The following is a 24,096-nucleotide window of genomic DNA, read 5'->3' as shown; positions in this document are numbered from 1 at the left end:
ACAAAGACATATTCCAAAACCAGTTGTTACTTAGATAATTACGTATTCATCCCATTTATTCATTTGTGACATTCAAATAAAAAGGTAAATCACTGGCTAATAGTGTTTCAATGTTTCTTCCTAGAAAACACCAGCACTGTGAAACAACATATATCCCAGGGGTCCACTGACTTAGCATTTCTCTTTGGTAAGTGCTGGTTTCATGTTTGGAGTTCCTAGGAAGTCCATTAAATAAAGCATTACATGCAGGAAAATTAGAATGAGCTAAAATATTGACAAGGGCTTTGGTCGATATTATGAGGTAGGTTTACAATGACCATGAGAAAGAGATCCTGAACCCTAAACCTAGTTGGAATCAGAGGAGGCCTAAAAACAATATCAGATAGTGAGACCACTTTATCAACAAATATTTTGTGAGCCCCTGCAATGTAAAAAGTGCTGCAGGTGATACATAGCATGTAATGCATACCCTGCCTTTAAATAGCTTATACCCAACTAGGCGCATGAGACTGGTAAAGAGTTCTTAACTACACAAAGAGTTCCAGGCAGCGGTAATATTTCCAATATGAAGTTGAGGCAGGTGAGAGTAGAGGACTTAAGGAGAGGGACAGTAAAAGGCAGATGGCTGAGGTCTGGGATGTTATAGGGAAAGGAATCGAGGGCACCTTCCGAGCAGCCTTTATTTTAAAAGGCATACAGTTTGCTATTTTAAAAATGAAGAGTTTGCAATCATTTAGTCCCTATGTGCCATGGACAAGTTTATGTTCCTTATGTATATTCTTGTTTTAGTGGAAAATGCAAAAATCTTGTTTGACACACAACTTAGCCTTGTAAATGTCGACTCTCTGCTATAAGGTTCTGATTACATGTCCTTGTATCATTCTAGGTATTACACTGAGGCATATTCATGCCCAGAGAACCACATACAGCTTTACATGTTTTCAAATATAGTTGCTATTACCTATAGAAATGCATATTATGTACAAGGATTTTTATCTGGTCAGAGGTTAATGAGAACCCTGAATATTATTTATTTATTTTAGTTTTTGACCGCATTGCATGGCATGCGGGATCTTAGTTCCCTGATCAGGGATTAAACCTGGGCCCCCCTGCATTGGGAGTGTGGAATCTAAACCACTGGATCACCAGGAAAGTCCCAGGAACATTGAATGGACATGAATACAGAAGATACAAACTGCAGGTCATATACAACTAAACTATGTGAGCAGCATAATTGTGGTTGTTCCATAAGGATTCACACTTTTAAAATTTTACACATTTTATCTAGCATTTTCTATAAATACTAGGGTTTTTTAAGGCACTCTAGTCTAGTAACCCAGTATTTCATCTTTTTATGGAAATGTCACAAATGATTAAATCCTACACACAAGACAGGCATGTGAATGAAATGATATCCTTTGTGGTAAAACGAATTTTAATTTCTATCTGTACAGAAAAAAATGCTGCAGTAAGGCCTTCTTTCACTAGGATCTTAGGAATTTTTACTGTTGTGCATAAGTAACCAGAGGTAAACAAACAAGGGGAAAAAGAAGGGTCTGTTTAATAAAATATCATAGCTTGAACAACATAGTAATGGGAGAAGCCAAGGAAATACAGCACCAGTATTTCAGTTTGAGTCTCTATGAGGCTGTATTGTTGCCTTTCTTGGGCCTGGCCTGCTGGCTGATGCCTAGTGATACAGAGCTCTTGGTCAAAGTTTACCCTATGGCATGTCTTTCCAGGAGTCTCTGAACAGGCATTGACAGCTTTCCCAAAAAGCGCTTGATGATGGGGCGGCTCTTGGCAAACTTGTCCTTCACCTCAATTTCCAGCACATCCGTGGGCAAGGACACAAAGCTGAATTGCTGCAATGAAAAAACACATGACATCAATTAACTGTGAAGTGTGAGGGGTGGCCAATCCCCAGTCCATCTGCTTTGAATGATGTCATTGTCAAACATCCCAACAGCAATCTTTCTCTCTCTACTTGCCAACCTAAGTATATCCACCTATCTCAAGGTTTTAGAAATGCTGTGAACTCTGTTTATTCCAGAAGTGAATAATGGCCACAATGAGAGATACCTCCTCAGTGCTTAAGAATAAGGTTCTTTTCTTTCTTTTTTGGCCATTTGGATTGTGGGATATTAGTTCTCTGACCAGGAATCAAACCTATGCCCAGGGCCATGGAATCTCTGAGTCCTAATCACTGGACCACATTGGAATTCCCTAAAAATAAGGTTATTCTCTGACGTTCAGATAATAAAATTAATCATAAAGGGAAAGAATGCTACCCAGGCCTCATCATACTTGACTGAAGTTATCAATATAGCTTCAGAAAGAACAAGCAAAACTCACAATTAGGGAAATGCACTTGGAATCAACACCGCAACATTTTTTTTTTCATGATTATAATGGCAGAGATTTTTTAAAGTTTGATCATACAGTGCCTTCTGGTCAGTGGGAAGAGATAAGAACTCTCACTCTGTATTGATGGAAATGCACATTGATTTGACCCTTGGTAAGGGAATTGGTAATATTTCAGTTCAGTTCAGTTGCTCAGTGTGTCTAACTCTTTGCGATACCATGGATTTCAGCATGCCAGGCTTCCCTGTCCATCACCAACTCCTGAAGCTTGCTTGAACTCATGTCCATCAAGTTGCTGATGCCAGCCAACCATCTCATCCTCTGTTGTCCCCTTCTCCTGTTGCCTTCAATCTTTCCCAGCATCAGCCTCTTTTCCAATGAGTTAGTTCTTCACATCAGGTGGTCAAAGTGTTGGAGTTTCAGCTTTAGCATCAGTCCTTCCAATGAATATTCAAGATTGATTTCATTTAGGATGGACTGGATGGATCTCCTTGCAGTCCAAGGGACTCTCGTGAGTCATCTCCAACACCACGGTTCAAAAGTATCAGTTTTGATACTCTATCAACCACAGTTCAGTGCTCAGCTTTCTTTATGGTCCAACTTTCACATCCATACATGACTACTGGAAAAACCATAGCTTCGACTGCTGCTGCTGCTAAGTTGCGTCAGTCGTGTCCGACTCTGCGACCCCACAGACAGCAGCCCAACAGGCTCCTCTGTCCCTGGGATTCTCCAGGCAAGAACACTGGAGTCGGTTGCCATTTCCTTCTCCAATCTAGACAGACCTTTATTGGCCAAGTAATGTCTCTGCTTTTTTAATACATTGTTTAGGCTGGTTATAGCTTTTCTTCCAAGGAGCAGGCAACTTTTAATTTCATGACTGCAGTCACCATCTGTAGTGATTTTGGAGCCCCCCAAAATAAAGTCTACCACTGTTCCTGTTGTTTCCCCATGTATCTGCCATGAAGTGATTGAACTGGATGCCAAGATCTTAGTTTTCTGAATGTTGAGTTTTAAGTCAACTTTTTCACTTACCTCTTTCACTTTCATCAAGAGGCTCTTTAGTTCTTCTTCACTTTCTGCTGTAGGGTGGTATCATCTACATATCTGAGGTTATTTATATTTCTCCTGGCAATCTTGATTTCAGCTTGTGCTTCATCCAGCTCAGCATTTTGCATGATGTACTCTGCATATAAGGTAAATAAGCAGGGTGACAATATACAGCCTTGACGTACTCCTGTTCCTATTTGAAACCAGTCTGTCGTTCCATGATCAGTTCTAACTGTTGCTTCTTGACCTATACATGGATTTCTCAGGAGGCAGGTAAGGTGGTCTGGTATTCTCATCTCTTTAAGAATTTTCCACAGTCTGTTGTGATCCACACAGTCAAAGGCTTAGGCGTAGTCAATAAAGCAGAAGTAGATATTTTTCTAGAACTCTCTTGCTTTTTCAATGATCCAACCGATGTTGGCAATTTTATCTGTGACAAAAGGTTCCTCTGCCTTTTCTAAATCCAGCTTGAACATCTGGAAGTTCATGGTTCATATACTGTTGAAGCCTGGATGGCAGAATTTTGGGCATTAGTTTGTTAGCGTGTGAGATTAGTGCAATAGTGTGGTAGTTTGAACATTCTTCGGCATTGCCTTTCTTTGGGACTGGAATGAAAACTGACCTTTTCCAGTCCTGTGGTCACTGCTGAGTTTTCCAAATGTGCTGGCATATTGAGTGCAGCACTTTCATAGCATCATCTTTTAGGATTTGGAGTAGTTTAGCTGGAATTCCACCACCTCCACTAGCTTTGTTTGTAGTGATGCTTCCTAAGGCCCACTTGACTTTGCATTCCAGGATGTCTGGCTCTAGATTAGTGATCACACCATTGTGGTTATCTGGGTCATGAAGATCTTTTTTGTATAGTTCCTCTGTGTATTCTTGCCACCTCTTCTTAATATCTTCTGCTTCTGTTAGGTCCATGCCATCTCTGTCCTTTATTGTACCCATCTTTGCATGAAATATTCCCTTGGTATCTCTAATTTTCTTGAAGAGATCTCTAGTCTTTCCCATTCTATTGTTTTCCTTTATTTCTTAGCATTGATCACTGAGGAAGGCTTTTTTATGTCTCTGTGTGATTCTTCTGAACTCTGCATTCAGATGGCTTTATCTTTCCTTTTCTCCTTTGTCTTCAGCTTCTCTTCTTTTCTCAGTTATTTGTAAGACCTTCTCAGAAAACCATTTTGCTTTTTTTACATTTCCTTTTCTTGGGGATGTTCTTGATTACTGCCTCCTGTATCATGTCATGAACCTCCATCCATAGTCCTTCAGGCACTCTGTCTATCAGATCTGATTCCTTGAATCTATTTGTCACTTTCACTGTATAATTGTAAAGGATTTGATTTAGGTAACACCTGAATGGTCTAGTGGTTTTCCCTACTTTCTTCAATTTAAGTCTGACTTTTGCAATAAGGAGTTCATGATCTGAGCCACATTCAGCTCCTGGTCTTAATTTTGCTGACTGTATAGAGCTTCTTCATCTTTGGCTGCAAAGAATATAATCAATCTGATTTTGGTGTTGACCATCTGGTGATGTCCACATGTAGAGTCTTCTCGTGTTGTTGGAAGAGGGTGTTTGCTATGACAAGTACGTTCTCTTGGCAAAACTCTTAGGCTTTGCCCTGCTTCATTTTGTTCTCCAAGGCCAAATTTGCCTGTTACTCCAGGTATCTCTTAACTCCCTACTTTTGCATTCCAGTCCCCTATGATGAGAAGGACACCTTTTCTTGGGTGTTAGTTCTAGAAGGTCTTGTAGGTCTTCATAGAACTATTCAGCTTCTTCAGCACATGACAAGTACGTTCTCTTGGCAAAACTCTTAGGCTTTGCCCTGCTTCATTTTGTTCTCCAAGGCCAAATTTGCCTGTTACTCCAGGTATCTCTTAACTCCCTACTTTTGCATTCCAGTCCCCTATGATGAAAAGGACACCTTTTCTTGGGTGTTAGTTCTAGAAGGTCTTGTAGGTCTTCATAGAACTATTCAGCTTCTTCAGCACTACTGGTTGGGGCAGAGACTTGGATTACTGTGATTTTGAATGGTTTGCCTTGGAAACGAACAGAGATCATTCTGTAATTTTTGAGATTGCACCCAAGTACTGCATTTTGGACTCTTTTGTTGATTATGAGGGCTACTCCATTTCTCTTAAAGGATTCTTGTCCAGAGTAGTAGATATAATGGTCATCTTGAGTTAAATTTGCCCATTCCAGTCCATTTTAGTTCATGATTCCTAAAATGTCAGTGTTCACTCTTGCCATCTCTTGTTTGACCGCTTCCAAATTACCTTGATTCATGGACCTAACATTCCAGGTTCCTATGTAATATTGTTCTTTACAGTATTGGACTTTACTTTCATCACTAGTCACATCCACAGCTGGGCATTGTTTTTGCTTTGGCTCTGTCTATTCATTCTTTCTGGTGTTATTTCTCCACTCTTCTCCTGTAGCATATTGGGCACCTACCGACCTGGGCCAGGAGTTCATCTTTCAGTGTCATGTCTTTTTGCCTTTTCATACTGTTCATTGGGTTCTCAAGGCAAGAATACAGAAGTAGTCTGCCATTGTCTTCTCCTGTGGACCACATTTTGTCAGAACTCTCCACCATGACCCATCCATCTTGGGTGGCCCTACGTGGCATGTTTCATGGGTCCCTGTTATCAGTTTGACTAGTTTTCTGTGACTGTGGTTTTCATTCTGTCTGCCCTCTGATGGATAAGGAGAAGAGGCTTATGGAAGCTTCCTGGATGGAGAAACTGACTGTGGGGGAACCTGGGTCTTGTTCTGATGGACGGGAAAATGCTCAGTAAATCTCTAGTCCAATTTTCTATCGATGGGCAGGGCTATGTTCCCTCCCTGTTGTTTGACCTGAGACCAAACTATGGTGGAGGTAATAAAGATAATGGCAACCTCCTTCAAAAGGTAGCCTTCACGCACTGCTGCACTCAGGGCGCCTGACCTTGTAGCAGGCCACCAATGACCCACACCTCTGCTAGAGACTCCTGGATACTCACAGGTAAGTCTGGATCAATCTCTTGTGGGGTCACTGCTCCTTTCCCCTGGGTCTTGGTGCACACAAGGTTTTGTTTGTGCCCTCCAAGAGTCTGTTTCCCCAGTCCTGTGGAAGTTCTGTAATCAAATCCCACTGGCCTCCAAAGTCAAAGTCCCTGGGGGTTCTCAGTCCCTTTGCTAGATCCCCACATTGGGAAATCTGTTGCGGTTCCTATAACTTTCTTAACAGTGCGAAAATTTATTTGGTATAATTGTTCTGCAATTTGTGGTAATATTTATTGGCATTTAAATTACAAATTCCCTTTAACCCAGAATTATACTTCTAGGACTTTTCCTTCTGGATTAATTTGCATGTGTGTTCAAAATTATGTTTTTTATAAGGACGTTCAATGAGCATTATTAACCATCATAAAAGGCTGGAAAAATGTAAAAAGTATCTAGCAATAGGAAGCCAGCTAAATGAAAGATCATAAATCTTTGAAATGCAGAACTCTGCTGGCATTAAAAAGCAATAGGTAAATAAATATGCTCTGACATGAAATGACATGTGACATATTAAGTAGAAAAAGGCAAGATGTGAATAAAAATGTGAAGAGTGGGAACCCATTTGTACTTTGAATTGCAAAGAAAATGCCTTGAGGGTATGTGGCCTCCTGGGGACGGGAGAGGGGGAGAAAGCAGATCTTTTTCATTCTATTCTACACTATTCATTTTTTATTCAGCATACTGTAGGACTTTTTAAAACAAGAGCAGCAACAATTGAAGGAAGACTGTGATCATCAGAAGATGGATGTCTTGGCCAGAAAATGTAGAAAAGGAGAAAGAGGTAAATGCTTCCATTGCCCAGTTCACACTATCTGGGGTGGGAAGGTCTTGATGACACATTACAGTATCCTTGATCAACGGTTGTGAAACAGCTGAAATATAATTATTTTCTTCCATTCTGATTAATTCCTAACAGCAATCTTTTTTACTTTAGTTCATTTTTAATTTCAGAGGTTAAATATTAGTATATCAGGTATGCCAATGTTAATATCAGTCAGGATGGGCTGAGGCACAGTGCAGTAATGACCAAATTCCAAGTCTCAGTGACTTACAGCAACAAAGCGTTGTTCTTTGCTCACACTGGCTCTGTGGCTGGCAAAGGAAACTGCTCATTAGTCACACAGGGAGCTAGGCTGATGGAGTGGACATGCTCTCAAACATTGCCAGCCATGGTAACAGAAGGAAAGAGAACTCTGGAGGGTCTTTCTCTTGCAAATAAGTGCTCACTTTCAAATCCAAGTCTTCATCACAGCTAGACACACACCCCAGCCACCCACAGAGAACAGGAGGTGTGATGTTACCAAGTGTCTGGGAGATACAGAACAAAAATATTTGGCAAACAGCAATAATGACTTCCATGCCCACCATGTGGTGCTTCTAATTTCCATTACAAATTAGTTTTAGTTAACATCTATATAATTCATATGATATCACTCATATGTGGAATCTAATTTTTTTAAGTGATAAAAATGAACTTATTTACAAAATAAGTCTATTCTGAAACAGACTTGCAGATATCAAAAACAAACTTATGGTTACCATATAGGAAATGTATGGGGGAGGGAGGAAAGTATCAGGAGCTTGGAATGAACATACACACACTACTATACATAAGACAGATAACCAGGGAATTCCCTGGTTGTCCAGTGGAAAGGACTTGGTACTTTCATTTCTGTGGGCTCCAGGTTCAATCCCTGGTCATGGAACTAAGATCCCACATGCAGCATGCCCCCCCCAAAAAGATAGATAACCAACAAGGACCTGTGGGAATTCTACTCAATATGAGAAAAGAATATAAAAAAGAATGAATACCTGAAACTAACACAACATTGTAAATCAACTATACTCCAATAAAATTTTTAAAAATTAACTAAAAAAAGTACCAAAAACATCTATGTAATTCCCAAGAATCAATCATTTATGGCACTGAGAAAACTGGACTTACAGACACGCTAAGCTTGAGGATGAAACTCAGGAATTGGATTCTCCTCCAAGCAGGCCTGACTGCATGAGCATCCCGGTGCCCAACTATCTTATGTCCCAAAGCTTCCATATCTTCTGCTTGGTAATTCTATTCTGAGGTGTACTATATGCTTGACCATAGACTCAAGTGTATCGCAGTAGATGTAGATATAGAATAGTTTATAATTTTCTAAATCACAATAATATATGATTATACTAAATATGCAATTACAATTATAACATGTTAAATGACAAGATAGAAAATGTTTGTTTTCCAATGCTAAGTGACAAAAGCAGGAAACATATAACTCATGATCACAATAATGTGAGTGAAATGAATAGAAAAAAGACTGGAAAGAATCACAACAAATTTTAATAGCAGTTGCTTTACTGAGTAAGATTTTGTCCCCCCACCATTTTTTCTCTGATGAGCATGAATTATTTTTATAATGAAAAGCATAATCACTTTTTTAAAAACAAGAGTATTTCTGCCTCTAGTAGCCTACATGGGACATGGAAGTCAGCTTACCAAGACATACTCTGAAACTTGGCAGCAAATCCTGAGTTCTTTCCTCCCTTTACAAAGTCTTCCTTCTCAGCCTCTCTTCACATATCCACCCCTTCATCAGTGGCATCAGACCTTCCCCACCATGCCCTTACTTCCATGCCATGGTTTACTGGAGTCTATATAAACCGTCAGCTAGGTTAGGTCTTTATTTTAAATTGTTATTGGAGTGTAGTTAAGATGCAATGTTGTGTTAGTTTCAAGTGTCCAGCAAAAGTGAATCAGTTATACATATATCCATCCTTTTTTCAGATTCTTTCCCCATATGGGTTATTACAGAACATTATACAGGTCACTTTATATTTTTAGTGTATTAACTGATTAAAAAATTTTAAATATAACTGTTTAAACGTCTGTAAATAAATGGCTGCAGAGTTTTTAGAGACTCCTGCTTCTGACCTACACTTATGCAGCAAAACTGCCTTCCCCTCCCCCCATAAATGGTCATTCTTGATTGTTCCCTTTAACCACTGAAGATCCTCTGGAGAAGGGAATAGCAATCCACTCCAGTATTCTTGCCTGGAGAATTCCATGGACAGAGAAGCCCGGTGGGCTACAGTTCGTGGGGTCGCAAAGAGTTGAACACGACTGAGTCACTAACACATACACACACAAACAGGCCAGGTTCTTTTAAGAACCAGTGAGCACCTCTAAAAATGTAAAAACCTGTCTATTCCTGAGCAAACTGCTTGTGCCCACGAGCCTGAGGCCAGGGTGATGTCTCCTGTCTGGCTGCTGACCTGGCTCCTTCTTTGAGCCCTTGAAGAACTTGTGGAGTGAGGTGGACTTGGCTTCTTTTCTACATCTGCACACACCTGAGTGACTTCACTTCACTTCACTTCATGAGAAAAGAAGACCCCAGTCTGAGAGAGCAGAAGTACAGTTGATTCATTTATGTCCACTTACAAACTTATGGAATTTGGGAAAGGTTGAGAATTGAAAAGCGGTAGCAATGGCTAACTTGTTTTGGGTCATGTTACATTTGAAGAGGTAGGAGGGTGGGCAGGAGTAGGGCAGGAATAATAACTTGAAGCCATGATTGGATGTCTGGTGATGCGGGGGAGGAATGGTCCTAACTGTTGTGTGAAATGGGTTATGATATGCAGTGAAAGGGGCATCCAATTTTGCCTCTCTTGTAGATGTAAGGGGAAAATAAAATACCAACTCCATTCACAAGAGGCTGCCTGGTGCCATTCAGTCAATACTATTATTCATTACTAATGAAAGTTAAATGGACTAGGCTTGGTGTTTCCTGTGCAAAAGTTTTCAAAGGAGAAGGAAAGCATGAAGGGAGTAAATGGAGCATGCAAAGTGCAGCTACTCTTCTTTAGATGTATGCATGCTATATGATGTTCAAGCTGGTTTTAGAAAAGGCAGAGGAACCAGAGATCAAATTGCCAACATCCACTGGATCATGGAAAAAGCAAGAGAGTTCCATAAAAACATCTATTTCTGCTTTATTGACTATGCCAAAGCCTTTGACTGTGGATCACAAGAAACTGTGGAAAATTCTGAAAGAGATGGGAATACCAGAGCACCTGACTTGCCTCTTGAGAAATCTGTATGCAGGTCAGGAAGCAACAGTTAGAACTGGACATGGGACAACAGACTGGTTCCAGTTAGGAAAAGGAGTACATCAAGGCTGTATATTGTCACCCTGCTTATTTAACTTATATGCAGGGTACATCATGAGAAACGCTGGACTGGAAGAAACACAAGCTGGAATCAAGATTGCTGTGAGAAATATTAATAACCTCAGATATGCAGATGACACCACCCTAATGGCAGAAAGTGAAGAGGATCTAAAAAGCCTCTTGATGAAAGTGAAAGAGGAGAGTGAAAAAGTTGGCTTAAAGCTCAACATTCAGAAAACGAAGATCATGGCATCTGGTCCCATCACTTCATGGGAAATAGATGGGGAAACAGTGGAAACAGTGTCAGACTTTATTTTTTTGGGCTCCAAAATCACTGCAGATGGTGACTGCAGCCCTGAAATTAAAAGACGCTTACTCCTTGGAAGAAAAGTTATGACCAACCTAGACAGCATATTCAACAGCAGAGACATTACTTTGCCGACTAAGGTCCGTCTAGTCAAGGCTATGGCTTTTCCTGTGGTCATGTATGGATGTGAGAGTTGGACTGTGAAGAAGGCTGAGCACCAAAGAATTGATGCATTTGAACTGTGGTGTTGGAGAAGACTCTTGAGAGTCCCTTGGACTGCAAGGAGATCCAACTAGTCCATTCTAAAGGAGATTAGCCCTGGGTGTTCTTTGGAAGGGATGATGCTAAAGCTGAAACTCCAGTACTTTGGCCACCTCATGAGAAGAGTTGACTCATTGGAAAAGACTCTGATGCTGGGAGGGATTGGGGGCAGGAGGAGAAGGGGACGACAGAGGATGAGATGGCTGGATGGCATCACTGACTCGATGGACGTGAGTCTGAGTGAACTCTGGGAGTTGGTGATGGACAGGGAGGCCTGGCGTGCTGTGATTCATGGGGTCGCAAAGAGTCGGATATGACTGAGCAACTGAACTGAACTGAACTGATGCTATATGACTTTCAGTTCAGCCACCACTATTCACTGAGTTTAAAAAATGAACTTAAAAATAGTGTTGCCTAAAGTCAACAAAAGACGGAGAAACAACTTCACTAGCAGAGCTATCACTGAATCAAGAACGATTTGTTTCTCTCTCTCACTAGCAACAGGGTTTCATATTATGAGGTGATGCTCCTGGATTCTGGGTATAGAAGACCTGCCTCCAAGCAGTGTGCAGCCCGACTCTATTCTTGGAAAGATGTACCAGAATCCTGCTGGGGAGTGAGCCTTATATCTGCAGGAAATCTAATTGCTTTGAATCATAAAGGCTGCTTTTATAAATTTGTGATCTTTTACTTCTTCGTTTCGGTTAATATACAAAATATATAAAGAACTCATAAACCTCAAAACAACCAATTAACCAATGACCAAAGGACCCGAATAGACATTTTTCCAAAGGCATACAAATGACTAACAGGGGCATGAAAAGGTATTCTACATCACTAATCATCACGAAATGCAAAGGCACAAGTAGATATCACCTTGTGCCTGTTAAGATGTCTACTATTAAAAGATAAAGCAATAACAAATGTTGGTAAGGATATGGAGAAAATGTTATCCTTGTACATTGTTGGCGAGTACATAAACTGGTACAAGCACTGTGGAAAACAGCATACAGGTTCCTTAAGAAACTAAAAGTGGGACTTTCATATGATTCAATAATCCTATTTCTGGGTATATATCCAAAGGAAAATCAATAACTCAAAGATATATCTAAATTACCATGTTCACTGAAGCATTATTCATAATAGCCAATGTATGGAAACAACCTAAGTGTCCACTGACAAATAGACAAAGGAGATGATATATACATGTGTGTGTGCATACAGCAGAATATTATACAGCCATAAAATAGAAGGAACTCCTGCCATTTGCAACAACATGGATGAACCTGGAGGTTCATCCAAGAGAAACGAGCCAAAGACAAATAGCGCATGACATATGCGGAATTAAAAAAAACAAGAGTTGAACTCATAGAGAGTTGAATGGTAGTCTCCAGGGTCTGAGAGAGAGAGGGGAAGTTGGGAGAGGCTGCTGGGGTACAAACTTTTAGTTATAACTAAATCTTAGAATCTAATGTAGAATATGATGCTCATAGTTAGCAATACTTTTGTATAACTGAAACCTTCTAAGAGAATAAAACTTAAGCATTTTTAACTGAAAAAAAGGTAAAAGAAATATCCAAAAGAGTATACAGGATGCTATGTGAAGTGAAGCTGGCCTTAGGAAGCATCACTATGAACAAAGCTAGTGGAGGTGATACAATTCCAGTTGAGCTACTTCAAATCCTGAAAGATGATGCTCTGAAAGTGCTGCACTCAATATGCCAGCAAACTTGGAAAACTCAGCAGTGGTCACAGAACTGGAAAAGGTCAGTGTTCATTCCAATCCCAAAGAAAGGCAATGCCAAAGAATGCTCAAACTACCACACAATTGCACTCATCCCTAGTAAAGTAATGCTTAAAATTCTCCAAGCCAGCCTTCAGCAGTACATGAACTGTGAACTTCCAGATGTTCAAGCTGGTTTTAGAAAAGGTAGAAGAACCAGAGATCAAATTGCCAACATCCACTGGATCATGGAAAAAGCAAGAGAGTTCCATAAAAACATCTATTTTTGCTTTATTGACTATGCCAAAGCCTTTGACTGTGTGGAAAACAATAAACTGTGGAAAATTCTTCAAGAGATGGGAATACCAGAGCACCTGACCTGCCTCTTAAGAAACCTATATGCAGGTCAGGAAGCAACAGTTAGAACTGGACATGGGACAACAGACTGGTTCCAAATAGGAAAAGGAGTACATCAAGGCTGTATATTGTCACCCAGCTTATTTAACTTATATGCAGAGTACATCATGAGAAACGCTGGACTGGAAGAAACACAAGCTGGAATCAAGATTGCTGTGAGAAATATCAATAACCTCAGATATGAAGATGACACCACCCTTATGGCAGAAAGTGAAAAAGCCTCTTGATGAAAGTGAAAGAGGAGAGTGAAAAAGTTGGCTTAAAGCTCAACATTCAGAAAACGAAGATCATGGCATCCGGTCCCATCACTTCATGGGAAATAGATGGGGAAACGGTGGAAACAGTGACTGACTTTATTTTTTTGGGCTCCAAAATCACTGCAGATGATGATTGCAGCCATGAAATTAAAAGACGCTTGCTCCTTGGAAGGAAGGTTATGACCAACCTAGACAACATATTGAAAAGCAGAGACATTACTTTGTCAACAAAGGTCTGTCTAGTCAAGGCTATGGTTTTTCCAGTGGTCATGAATGGATGTGAAAGTTGGACTATAAAGAAAGCTGAGTGCCGAAGAATTGATGCTTTTGAACTGTGGTATTGGATAAAACTCTTGAGAGTCCCTTGGACTGCAAGGAGATCCAACCAGTCCATCCTAAAGGAGATCAGTCCTGGGTGTTCATTGGAAGGACTGATGTTGAAGCTGAAACTCCAATACTTTGGCCACCTGATGCGAAGAGCTGACACAGTTGAAAAGACCCTGATGCTGGGAAAGATTGAGGGCGGGAGGAGAAGGGGACGACAGAGGATAAGATGGTTGGATGGTATCACTGACTCAATGGACATGGGTTTGGGTAGACTCCGGGAGTTGGTGATGGACAGGGAGGCCTGGCATGCTGTGGTTCATGGGGTTGCAGAGAGTCGGACATGCCTGAGTGACTGAAGTGAACTGTCAGGATGCTATGTGACCTCAGATTTGGCATTTCTGTGCTCATAGAAAATGTGAGGTCACTAAGTGATCCACACCTATAGAGATGGGCTAACAGCTGAGGCCAGAACCCCTACTCTTCCCTCTACCATCTAGCAGCCCATAAATTGAGAAAATCTCTATCTCCCGCTTTCCCAATCATAGTTCCCAACAATTGAGCCATTATCCCTGTAGGAAAAGATGAAGGGATCCCCAGACATCTACCATGATTTCATTTCTCTTGAAGGTGTTGGAATGAGGGGAAGGGAGAAAAGAACAGAGTATGTCTCCTTTCAGTCCCAGACCCTCAAACCACAATCCTGGTCTATGGTGGATAGCAGTAAAAGAGATTTAAACTGAGCATGAAACTAGACTTGATTGGATTATTTACAACTAAAAATGATCAGAAAGTTATAGCATATGCCTAAGACATCTTTAAGAGATAGTTGAGCATGGCTGAATGCAGAGGCTGGAAGAAATTAACAAGTGATTATGGTATCACACCACTGAATTGAGGCAACTTAACTAAGCAGACTGTGTATCTATCCATCTATCTATCTACAGTGTGTGGTTTGGCAGGCATATAAAATATCTGTTTTTCAAATATTTTCTTTGTTATTTTAGCGGGGTTTGAAACCTTACTGCTAACTCCATCATTATGGATCTACCATCTACTGTTCCACATTATGTGTGGGCTGCATAATTACCCCTTTCACTTACCCCGTAAGTCACTGGACTTGCACTGTATTTCTTCTGTGTGTTTCTCTCATAGATATACTATGTGATACTTATACCCACTAAGTGCCTCCCTTAAATAAAACATTCTTTTAGCCAAAGTTGGATACAGCCTAAATGTTAACCATAAGCTTTTACAAAAATAAAATCTCAGAAAATGTGAGGTTAGCTAATTAATCATGGAATTACTATAATAATAATTTTGTAATACATGAAATCAATAGCCTAAACACAGTAATTCAGCCATTACAAAATTTAAAATTAAAGTCATTGATAAAATGACAAGAACTCTATTGATTTTCCTTTGATATTTTTAACTTAAGATGCTGTCGTTTATATTGACTTTTGTTTGTATTCCTTTATTAACTTTATTCTAGGGTAATTATCCAAAGTACTTAAAAAAGGCTGAGAAAGCAAAATAAATTAAAGCCTGTTATGACTTGAGATTTTTCACTGGGCACAGCATTACTTCTTGCAATACAAGTCTGATGGAGAAAAAGATGGGGACCTACTAGTAGAACCCCAGAAGAAAGGAATCGGTCAGAAATGGGCCTTGCTGAAGTGGACTTTCTGCCCAGTAAGGAAAGAGAGTCCAAAGATTTTGGCCATTTCTATTAATATGACTTAGTCCCTACTGGCAATTTCTTTTTCATTTTTTAAATGTGGCCAGTTTGTACAGATATACCAAGGACGACTGCAGACCATCTCTGAAATTCCGTGGGTTTTTCTTCCACTTGCCTGCTTTTCCTGATCCTAGTTCCTAAACCCATGTCTTTGACTCATCTGTTGTTGATTTCTATTTTTCTTAAGGCTACATGCTCAGAAATCCACTTTGATAGATTCTGCCTGACTCTAGCCTTACCTTTGTTTTTTCATATCAGGCAAAATATGACATTGCTGCTGGTGTTGGTCTTTAGCTTAATAAATTTCAGTCTATGAAAGAGACTATCCAATTCCAGCTCTGATTTGTAGTGTTTGTGTTTTTCTTGGTGTTAATACGTACACCATGGCTGACCTCACTTCATTATGTGTAGTCAGGAAGAGATGTGCACGGTAGCGCCTTGGAGCCCACATGTGCTGGCTCCAGCACACCACTGGTCCCATGGATGGGTGTCCTAAGCCAACCCCTCATCCAGTTCACTCTATTTCTCCATGAGATATTATGAGGCATTTGGTTTTACAGCTCCTCTCAAAACCTCCACTTCCATCTTATTTTTTTCAGAGGCTGCAAAATGATGTTAACAGACAAATACAAGGAATACTTTAGCCAGTGGACATCAAATTTTTTGAATCCTAGGTTTAGTGGATGAGCCTTGGGCATCACCTGGGAACTACAGGCAGTACCACTGGAGTTTTTAAGTTGGTGTTCCATTCATGAGTCCCTTTTATTAGAGTTTAGCTAAAGAAAGAACTGATTTGGTGTTTAGATGATGGTTGTCTATATCAAGGTACTTCAAGAGTTGTCTTTTTAAACTATTGTCCTGGGCAGGACTGCTAGTTAGGGCTTCTTGCATTCTAGCCATTGGTGCCAGCTTTGCATTTTGAAGAATGCTTTTCTTCCATAAAAGTGAATTTTGGGTTTATAATCTCGCTTACCTTGTCCAGGTCAAGTGCAATTTAATTTCTGATTAAATTTCTTAATCTTTAATCCATCAGGACTAAAGTTAATCTATTTAAAATCAATTAGTTTGGTTAAAACTCATTAGGGCTGGCTTATTACAATAATCACTAAGCTATTGTGCTTTGTGGGGATCAAGGGCTTCAGCCAGGCCCCTGTATTTATCTCTAGAGGGGGTGTTTTTAACCTGAGCTGGCCTGCTTGCTCTGCTCAATCAGGTTTTTGTCATTTCCCCACCCAGTAGGTCTCATTTTTACTTACTCATGATGATATGGGGTTGACTGAACATGATAACTATAAAAGGTATATGATAGATATCATGATATATAAAAGAATACATGATATATAAAAGAATCCTCTTAAGCCTGACCCTTGTGAGTATATGTTCATGTATGACTCAAGTTGTCAGGGCAGTGGCTTGGTTAAATGTAGGGGATGTCTCTGTTGTTGGTTTCTGACTCACAGTCAACCCCAGCACTAGAAGCTACCCTGCTCCACCTGTACTGTTTGATGTTCCTCTCACATGACAGAGCCCTCCTTTAAGCGCACTGTAGCTGGGGGTATTGAAGGAACCCAGTGGACAAGAGTGGGTCACAACAACTAATTATAGTTACATCAGAACTCTTGCCTGGAAATCCCATGGACAGAGGAGCCTGGTAGGCTGCAGTCCATGGGGTCGCTAAGAGTTGGACTCAACTGAGCGACTTCACTTTCACTTTTCACTTTCATGCACTGGAGAAGGAAATGGCAACCCACTCCAGTGTTCTTGCCTGGAGAATCCCAGGGACGGCAGAGCCCAGTGGGCTGCCGTCTGTGGGGTCGCACAGAGTCGGACACGACTGAAGCGACTTAGCAGCAGCAGCAGCATACTTCTCCATGTTCACCACCGCTATTCTGGTCCAAGAATAGCGTCTCCCACTTAGCTTCTTCAGTTGCTTCCTAACTGATGCCTTTCTCTACCCATACCCCAACACCCCTCATATCTGTCAGTACTGTGAAAGTCTTATTTAACATCTCACCAGCATTAGATATTGATCTGCTTCATTTTAGCCATTCGGGTATATTTGCAGCGGTATCACACAGTACTTTTAATTTTTAGCCCTGGATAACTATTTAAGTTGAGCACCCTTTTAATGTATTTATTGGCATTTGGACATTCTCCTTTGTGAAGTGCCTGTCCAAGTCTTTGGTCTATTTTTCTGTTAATTTTGGTCCTTTTCTTCTGGATTTGTAGGGACAGTCTGTGCATTTTAGATACCAATTCTTTGCTATTGAGATATAGTTCAATATTTTTCGAGGTTTGCTTTCAATGTAGAGTTTTGATGAACATTCTGAATTTTAATATCATCCAACTGATCAATCTTATTTTATGGTTAATGCTTTCCATGCCCAACTTAAGAATTTTTTGGCTTCCACAAGGTCATGAAGTATTCTCACATATTTTGTTATGAATTGGAAGCTTTATTGTTATCATCTCATATCTAGATTTATAATCTCTTTGGAATGAACTTTTGTATATCTTGTGAGTCTGTATTTAAGGTTCATTTGTTCTTTATATGGTCAGCAAACTGACCCAACACCAAGTTTTGAATAGGCCATCTTTCCTTACTATATTGCAATATTATCACTGTCATAAAACAATAACAATATGCATGTGCCTCTACTTCTGGGTTGTAATCTATTCAGTTAGCTGCTTGTCTGTTGGTGCCAATGTCATACTGTCTTTTTTTGTTTGTTTGTTTTTTTTTGAGGCACCATGAGGCATGTGGGATCTTAGTTCCCCAACCAGGAATCGAACCCATGCCCCCTGCAGTGGAAGCATGGAATCTTCCTTGGACCACCTTCGCAAAAGCCCTGAATGCCATACCATCTTAATTCCTATGGCTTCATATTTATCATGATATCTTGTAAGAGAAGTCCTTCTGTTTATCTTCTTCTACCAGATTCTCTTGCCTCTTCTTGGTCTCCTTCATTTCTATAAAGATTTTTAGAATTAGCTTGCCAGTTAACATTAAAAATATCTTTTACAATTTTGATTGATGTGTCATTGAATTTACAGACCTGAGGAAAAACCAGCACCTTAACACTTTAATTTTATAAGCCTTGAACATAGAATATCTCTCCTTTTATTTAGTCTGCATTTAACTTCTCTTAGAAATGCTGTAGTGTTCAATATAGAGATCGTCCACATTTTTGTTAGATTTAGTCCAAGGTATTTAATGTTTTTTGATGCAATTCTAAATGGTATCTTTAAGTTTTTAAAAATTTCTATTTGCCTATAGAAATATACCTTACATTGATTTTTATTTGTTTAGTGACTTCACTAAATTTATATATTAATTTGAATAGTTTGTTGAGTCTTTCACACTGTTTACTTATACAACATTATTTGAGAATAAGCATAGTCTTTCGTTCTAATTCTGATGGTCTTTTTCCTGACTGTATTGGCTGGGATTGCTAGTACAATACTAAATAGAAGTTGCTAAAGGGTTCATCCTTGTCTTGTTCTCAATTTCAAGGAAATGTATTTCAATATTTTATCAAGTATGATGTATGCTGTAGAGTTTATTATTATTCTTCCTTTTTAAAATCATATTGAAGAAGTTCCCTTCTATTCTCTAGTTTTCTAAGAGTTTTTAAAAATCAGGAAGGAATATCAAATTTTATTAATGACTTTTTCTGGATCTACTATAATAAACATATTTTTCCTTATGTTGTCAATGTGGTGGCTCATATGGACTTAAGCTTATACTTAAATAAAACATTTACAAAGAACAGAATACAGGAAAATAATATAAAAATATAAAAATAATATAATAATAATCCAAATACTGACAAGATCTAGAAAAATGTGAAATAATTGTAATTGTTATATAGTTGAATTATGGACACTGTTCACTGAAACAAGAGACTGGCATAGAATAAGTTCTCCTTATTCGATGTCTTTGACCTGAATGTATCAATAGCTATAGTCACTCAACAGTGGTACTGAGCAGGTAAAACTCCAATAAAAATTCTACCATCTTTCTGGCTGGAAGAACCAGGCAAAGGAGCCTGGGGCAACCAGCATTACCAGAGAATAAACAGGAACTCTAGAAAGAAGAGAGACAAATTTTGTTTATAAACCTGGCCCAAGTTTCTGGTCAATCGCAGAATCATAAATGCAGAGGACAAATGAACTCAGCTTTGCGTTTAGGGCTTAAAGAACCAAACTCTGATCTGAGGTCAGTTCAGTTCAGTTCAGTTGCTCAGTTGTCTTCGACTCTTTGCGACCCCATGAATTGCAGCACGCCAGGCCTCTCTGTCCATCACCAACTCCAGGAGTTCACTCAGATTCACGTCCATCGACTCAGTGATGCCATCCAGCCATCTCATCCTCAGTCGCCCCCTTCTCCTCCTGCCCCCAATCCCTCCCAGCATCAGAGTCTTTTCCAATGAGTCACCTCTTTGCATGAGGTGGCCAAAGTACTGGAGTTTCAGCTTTAGCATCATTCCTTCCAAAGAAATCCCAGGGTTGATCTCCTTCAGAATGGACTGGTTGGATCTCCTCGCAGTCCAAGGGTACTGCTTATCAAATGCATGACAGTGTGAGCTTAACCAGTGTGCATGAGCTTAACAAAATGCATGACAGTGCGAGCTGAATTCAATGTTTTTTGAAGCAACATAACAAAATGTACAATGTTTTCTACATGACATTTATAATATTCAAGGCATCATCCAGAATTACACAGCATATCATAATATGTAATCTATATTACAATTATTCAAAGTCAAGAGTTTATCTTAGTGTTAATTCTAGCTGCTGTATATTTTAATAGTTTACACAAATGTTTGATGACTTACATCCATCATTATAATATCATACAGAGAATTCCCACTTTCCCAAAAGCCCTCTGTGCTCTTCCTATTCATCTTTCTCCTCTATAAAGCCCTGGAAACAACTGATCTTTTCACTCTCTCCATAGTTTTGTCCTGTCTAGAATGTCATATAGTTGCAATTATACAGTCTGCCTTTTAAGACTGGCTTCTTCACTTAATATGCATTTAAGGTTCCACCATGTCTTTTCATGGCTTGATAGCTCATAATAAAGATGGTGATTGCAGCAATGAAATTAAAAGACGCATACTCCTTGGAAGGAAAGTTATGACCAACTTAGACAGCATATTAAAAAGCAGAGACATTACTTTGCCAACAAAGGTCCATCTAGTCAAGGCTATGGTTTTTCCAGTGGTCATGTATGGATGTGAGACTTGGACTATAAAGAAAGCTGAGTGCCGAAGAATTGATGCTTTTGAACTGTGGTGTTGGGGAAGACTCTTGAGGGTCCCTTAGACTGCAAGGAGATCCAACCAGTCCATCATAATGGAGATCAGTCCTGAGTGTTCATTGGAAGGACTGATGTTGAAGCTGAAACTCCAATACTTTGGCCACCTGATGTGAAGAGCTGACACAGTTGAAAAGACCCTGATGCTGGGAAAGATTGAGGGCAGGAGGAGAAGGGGACGACAGAGGATGAGATGGTTGGATGGCATCATTGACTCAATGGACATGGGTTTGGGTGGACTCCGGGAATTGGTGATGGACAGGGAGGCCTGGCATGCTGTGGTTCATGGGGTCACAAAGAGTTGGACATGACTGAGTGACTGAACTGAACTGAATGTCTGGATGGACAATGGACAACAGTTTTATAACATTTATCCATTCAACTGCTGAAGGACATATTGATTGTTTCCAAATTTTGGCAATTATGAGAGTAAAGCTTCTATAAATATTCATGTGCAGGCTTTAGTGTGGATGTAAGTTTTCAAATCCTTTGGTCTCTTATTGTTGAATTTTAACACTTCTTTGTATATTTTGGATACCATGCCTTTATCAGATGTTTATAATTCTCATGTAAACACTGTCTCCCAGTTTGTGGCTTTTCCTCTAATTCTATTGATATTGTCTTTCACAGAGCAGAAGTTTTCATTTTAATGAAGTCCAGCTTGTAAGTTATTTTTTTCACAAATTGTGTTTCTGATGTTGTATCTAAAAAGGCATCATTCTACCCAAGGTCATCTAGGTTTCCTCCTATTTTATTTGCTAGGAGTTTAATAGCTTTTCATTTTACACTCAAGTCTGTGATCCATATTGAGTTTATTTTTGTGAAGAGTGTAAGGTCTATAGCCAGATTCATTTTTCTTTTTTTTTTTTTTTGCATCTGAATGTCAAGTTGTTTTGGCTCCATTTATTAAGGAGATTTTCTATTTTCCATTGTATTGCCTTTTGCTCCTTTGTCAAAGACCAGTTGACCATATGGGAGTCTATTTCTGGGCTCTCTATTCTGTTCCATTGATTTACTTGTATGTATGTATGCATGCACGTATGTATTGGCAATACCACACTGTATTGATAACTGTAGCTTTACAGTAAGGTTTGAAGATGGGTGGCATCAGTCCTAAAAATTTGCTCTGCTCCTTCAATACTGTGTTGGCTATTATGGGTCTTTAGCCTCTCCATATAAACTCTAGAATTAGTTTGTCAGCAAGTCATAGCAAGTCATAAAAATAACTTGCTGGGATTTTGATTGGGATTGCATTGAATCTATAGATCAGATTGGGAAGAACAGACATCTCTATACCTTCCTATCCATGAACATGGAATATATCTCAATTTATTTAGCTCTTCTTTGATTTCATTCTTCAGTTTTGTGGTTATACAGATCTTGTACATATTTTGATAGGTTCATACCTAAGTATTTCATGTATTTCTAATTTCAAGTTTCATTTGTTCATATATATAAATGCAACTGACTTTCTATATTGGCTCTGTACCCTGCAGTCATGTTATAATCAGTTATTAGCTATAAGAATTTTTTTTAAATTCTTTTGGATTTTCTACATAGACAATCATATAATCTGTGGAAAAGTTTTAAGTCTTCCTTCCCAATCTATATTCCTTTTATTTCTTTTTCTTGCTTTATTCCATTAGCAAGGATTTCCAGTATAATGTTGAAAAAGAGAGGTGAGAGGTTACATTGTTGCCTTGTTCCTGCCCTTAGTGGGAGAAACCTTTGAGATTATCACCATTAGTATGTTGTCAACTGTAGAAATTTACAATTGTAAAGATTCTCTATCAAGCTGAAAAAGATACTTAAAAAACTAAAAAATAGTGCCCACTAAAAAACTGAGATCTACTCATAGGATTGTAAACATCCTCTCACACCTTACCACCATATTACTAAAGTTCTATTTATTGCTGTTTCTTTTCTTTAATATGTTGTATCTGGCTATTAAGACAAAACTATAAGCCACATCAAAAAGCAAAAAAAAAAAAAAAAAGAAGAAGCTACACACCAAGCATCAGAACCAGACATGGTTCAGTTCAGTTCAGTTGCTCAGTTGTGTCTGACTCTTTGCAACCCCATGAACCGCAGCATGCCAGGCCTCCCTGTCCATCACCAACTCTCAGAGACCACCCAAACCCATGTCCATTGAGTTGGTGTTGCCATCCAACTATCTTATCCTCTGTTGTCCTCTTCTCTCCTGCCCTCAATCTTTCCCAGCATCAGAGTCTTTTCAAATGAGTCAGCTCTTTGCATCAGGTGGCCAAAGTGTTGGAGTTTAGGGATGTCATAAGTGCTAGACCAAGAATTTAGAACTGTGATTAATATAGGAAGGGCTCTAATGGACAACATGCAAGAACAAATGGGCAATGTGAGCAGAGGGATGAAAAACTTAAGAAAGAGCCAAAAAGAAAGGCTAGAGATTAAAAAAAAAAAAAACTGTTACCAAAATGAAAAATACTTTTGATGGGCTGATTTGTGGACTGGACACAGCTGAGAAAAAAAAATGAGCTAGAGATGTATCAGTAAAATTCTGATTCTCAAAATAAAAACCTGGGAAAACAAATGCTGAAAGGAACAAACGAAATATCCAAGGACTGTGGGGCAACTACAATAGGAATAACATATACATAATGGGAATACCAGAAGGAGAAGAAAGAGAAAAAAGAACAGAATATAGAAAATTATAGTGATGAAAATTTGCCCAAATTAATGTCAGACACTGAACATTCCTAATTTGTAAATTTAGGAAGCTTGGGGAACACCAAGCAAGACAAATGTCTGAAAGTTACCACTAGACATATTATTTTCAAACTACAGAAAATCAAATACAAAAAGATCTGAAAGAAGCAAGAAGAAAAAACCATCTTACTTACAGAGGGACAAAGATTACAATCATATTTATCTTCTCCTCACAAACAGAAGGTTGCCACTTCTGGAGAAGGAAATGGCAACTCACTCCAGCACTCTTGCCTGGAAAATCCCATGGACAGAGGAGCCTGGTAGGTTACAGTTCATGGGGTTCCAAAGAGTTGGGCATGACTGAGCAACTCCACTTTCACAAACAAAGCAAACAAGGAGAGAATGGAATGAAATGTGAAAAGTGGCTGAGAGAAAAAACAAAA

The 24,096-nt window shown here is 39.3% G+C and overlaps 1 protein-coding gene across 2 annotated transcripts in view; it reads right to left on the bottom strand.

Annotated features, from left to right (window-relative positions):
• The window catches only part of HECW1 (HECT, C2 and WW domain containing E3 ubiquitin protein ligase 1), a 319,356-nt gene that overhangs the window by 129,956 nt on the left and 165,304 nt on the right, over positions 1-24,096 (bottom strand). For both annotated transcript variants that reach the window (XM_018047001.1, XM_018047002.1), the window contains exon 7: positions 1,723-1,865. In XM_018047001.1, the coding sequence (XP_017902490.1) occupies positions 1,723-1,865 (143 nt within the window). The remainder of the gene's footprint in view (positions 1-1,722; positions 1,866-24,096) is intronic.

The sequence above is a fragment of the Capra hircus genome, chromosome 4 (assembly GCF_001704415.2).
Source record: "Capra hircus breed San Clemente chromosome 4, ASM170441v1, whole genome shotgun sequence".
In the NCBI taxonomy this organism is placed as follows: domain Eukaryota; kingdom Metazoa; phylum Chordata; class Mammalia; order Artiodactyla; family Bovidae; genus Capra; species Capra hircus.
The sequence above is the reverse complement of the archived record's forward strand: the minus strand, read 5'-3'. Positions and strand labels throughout refer to the sequence as shown.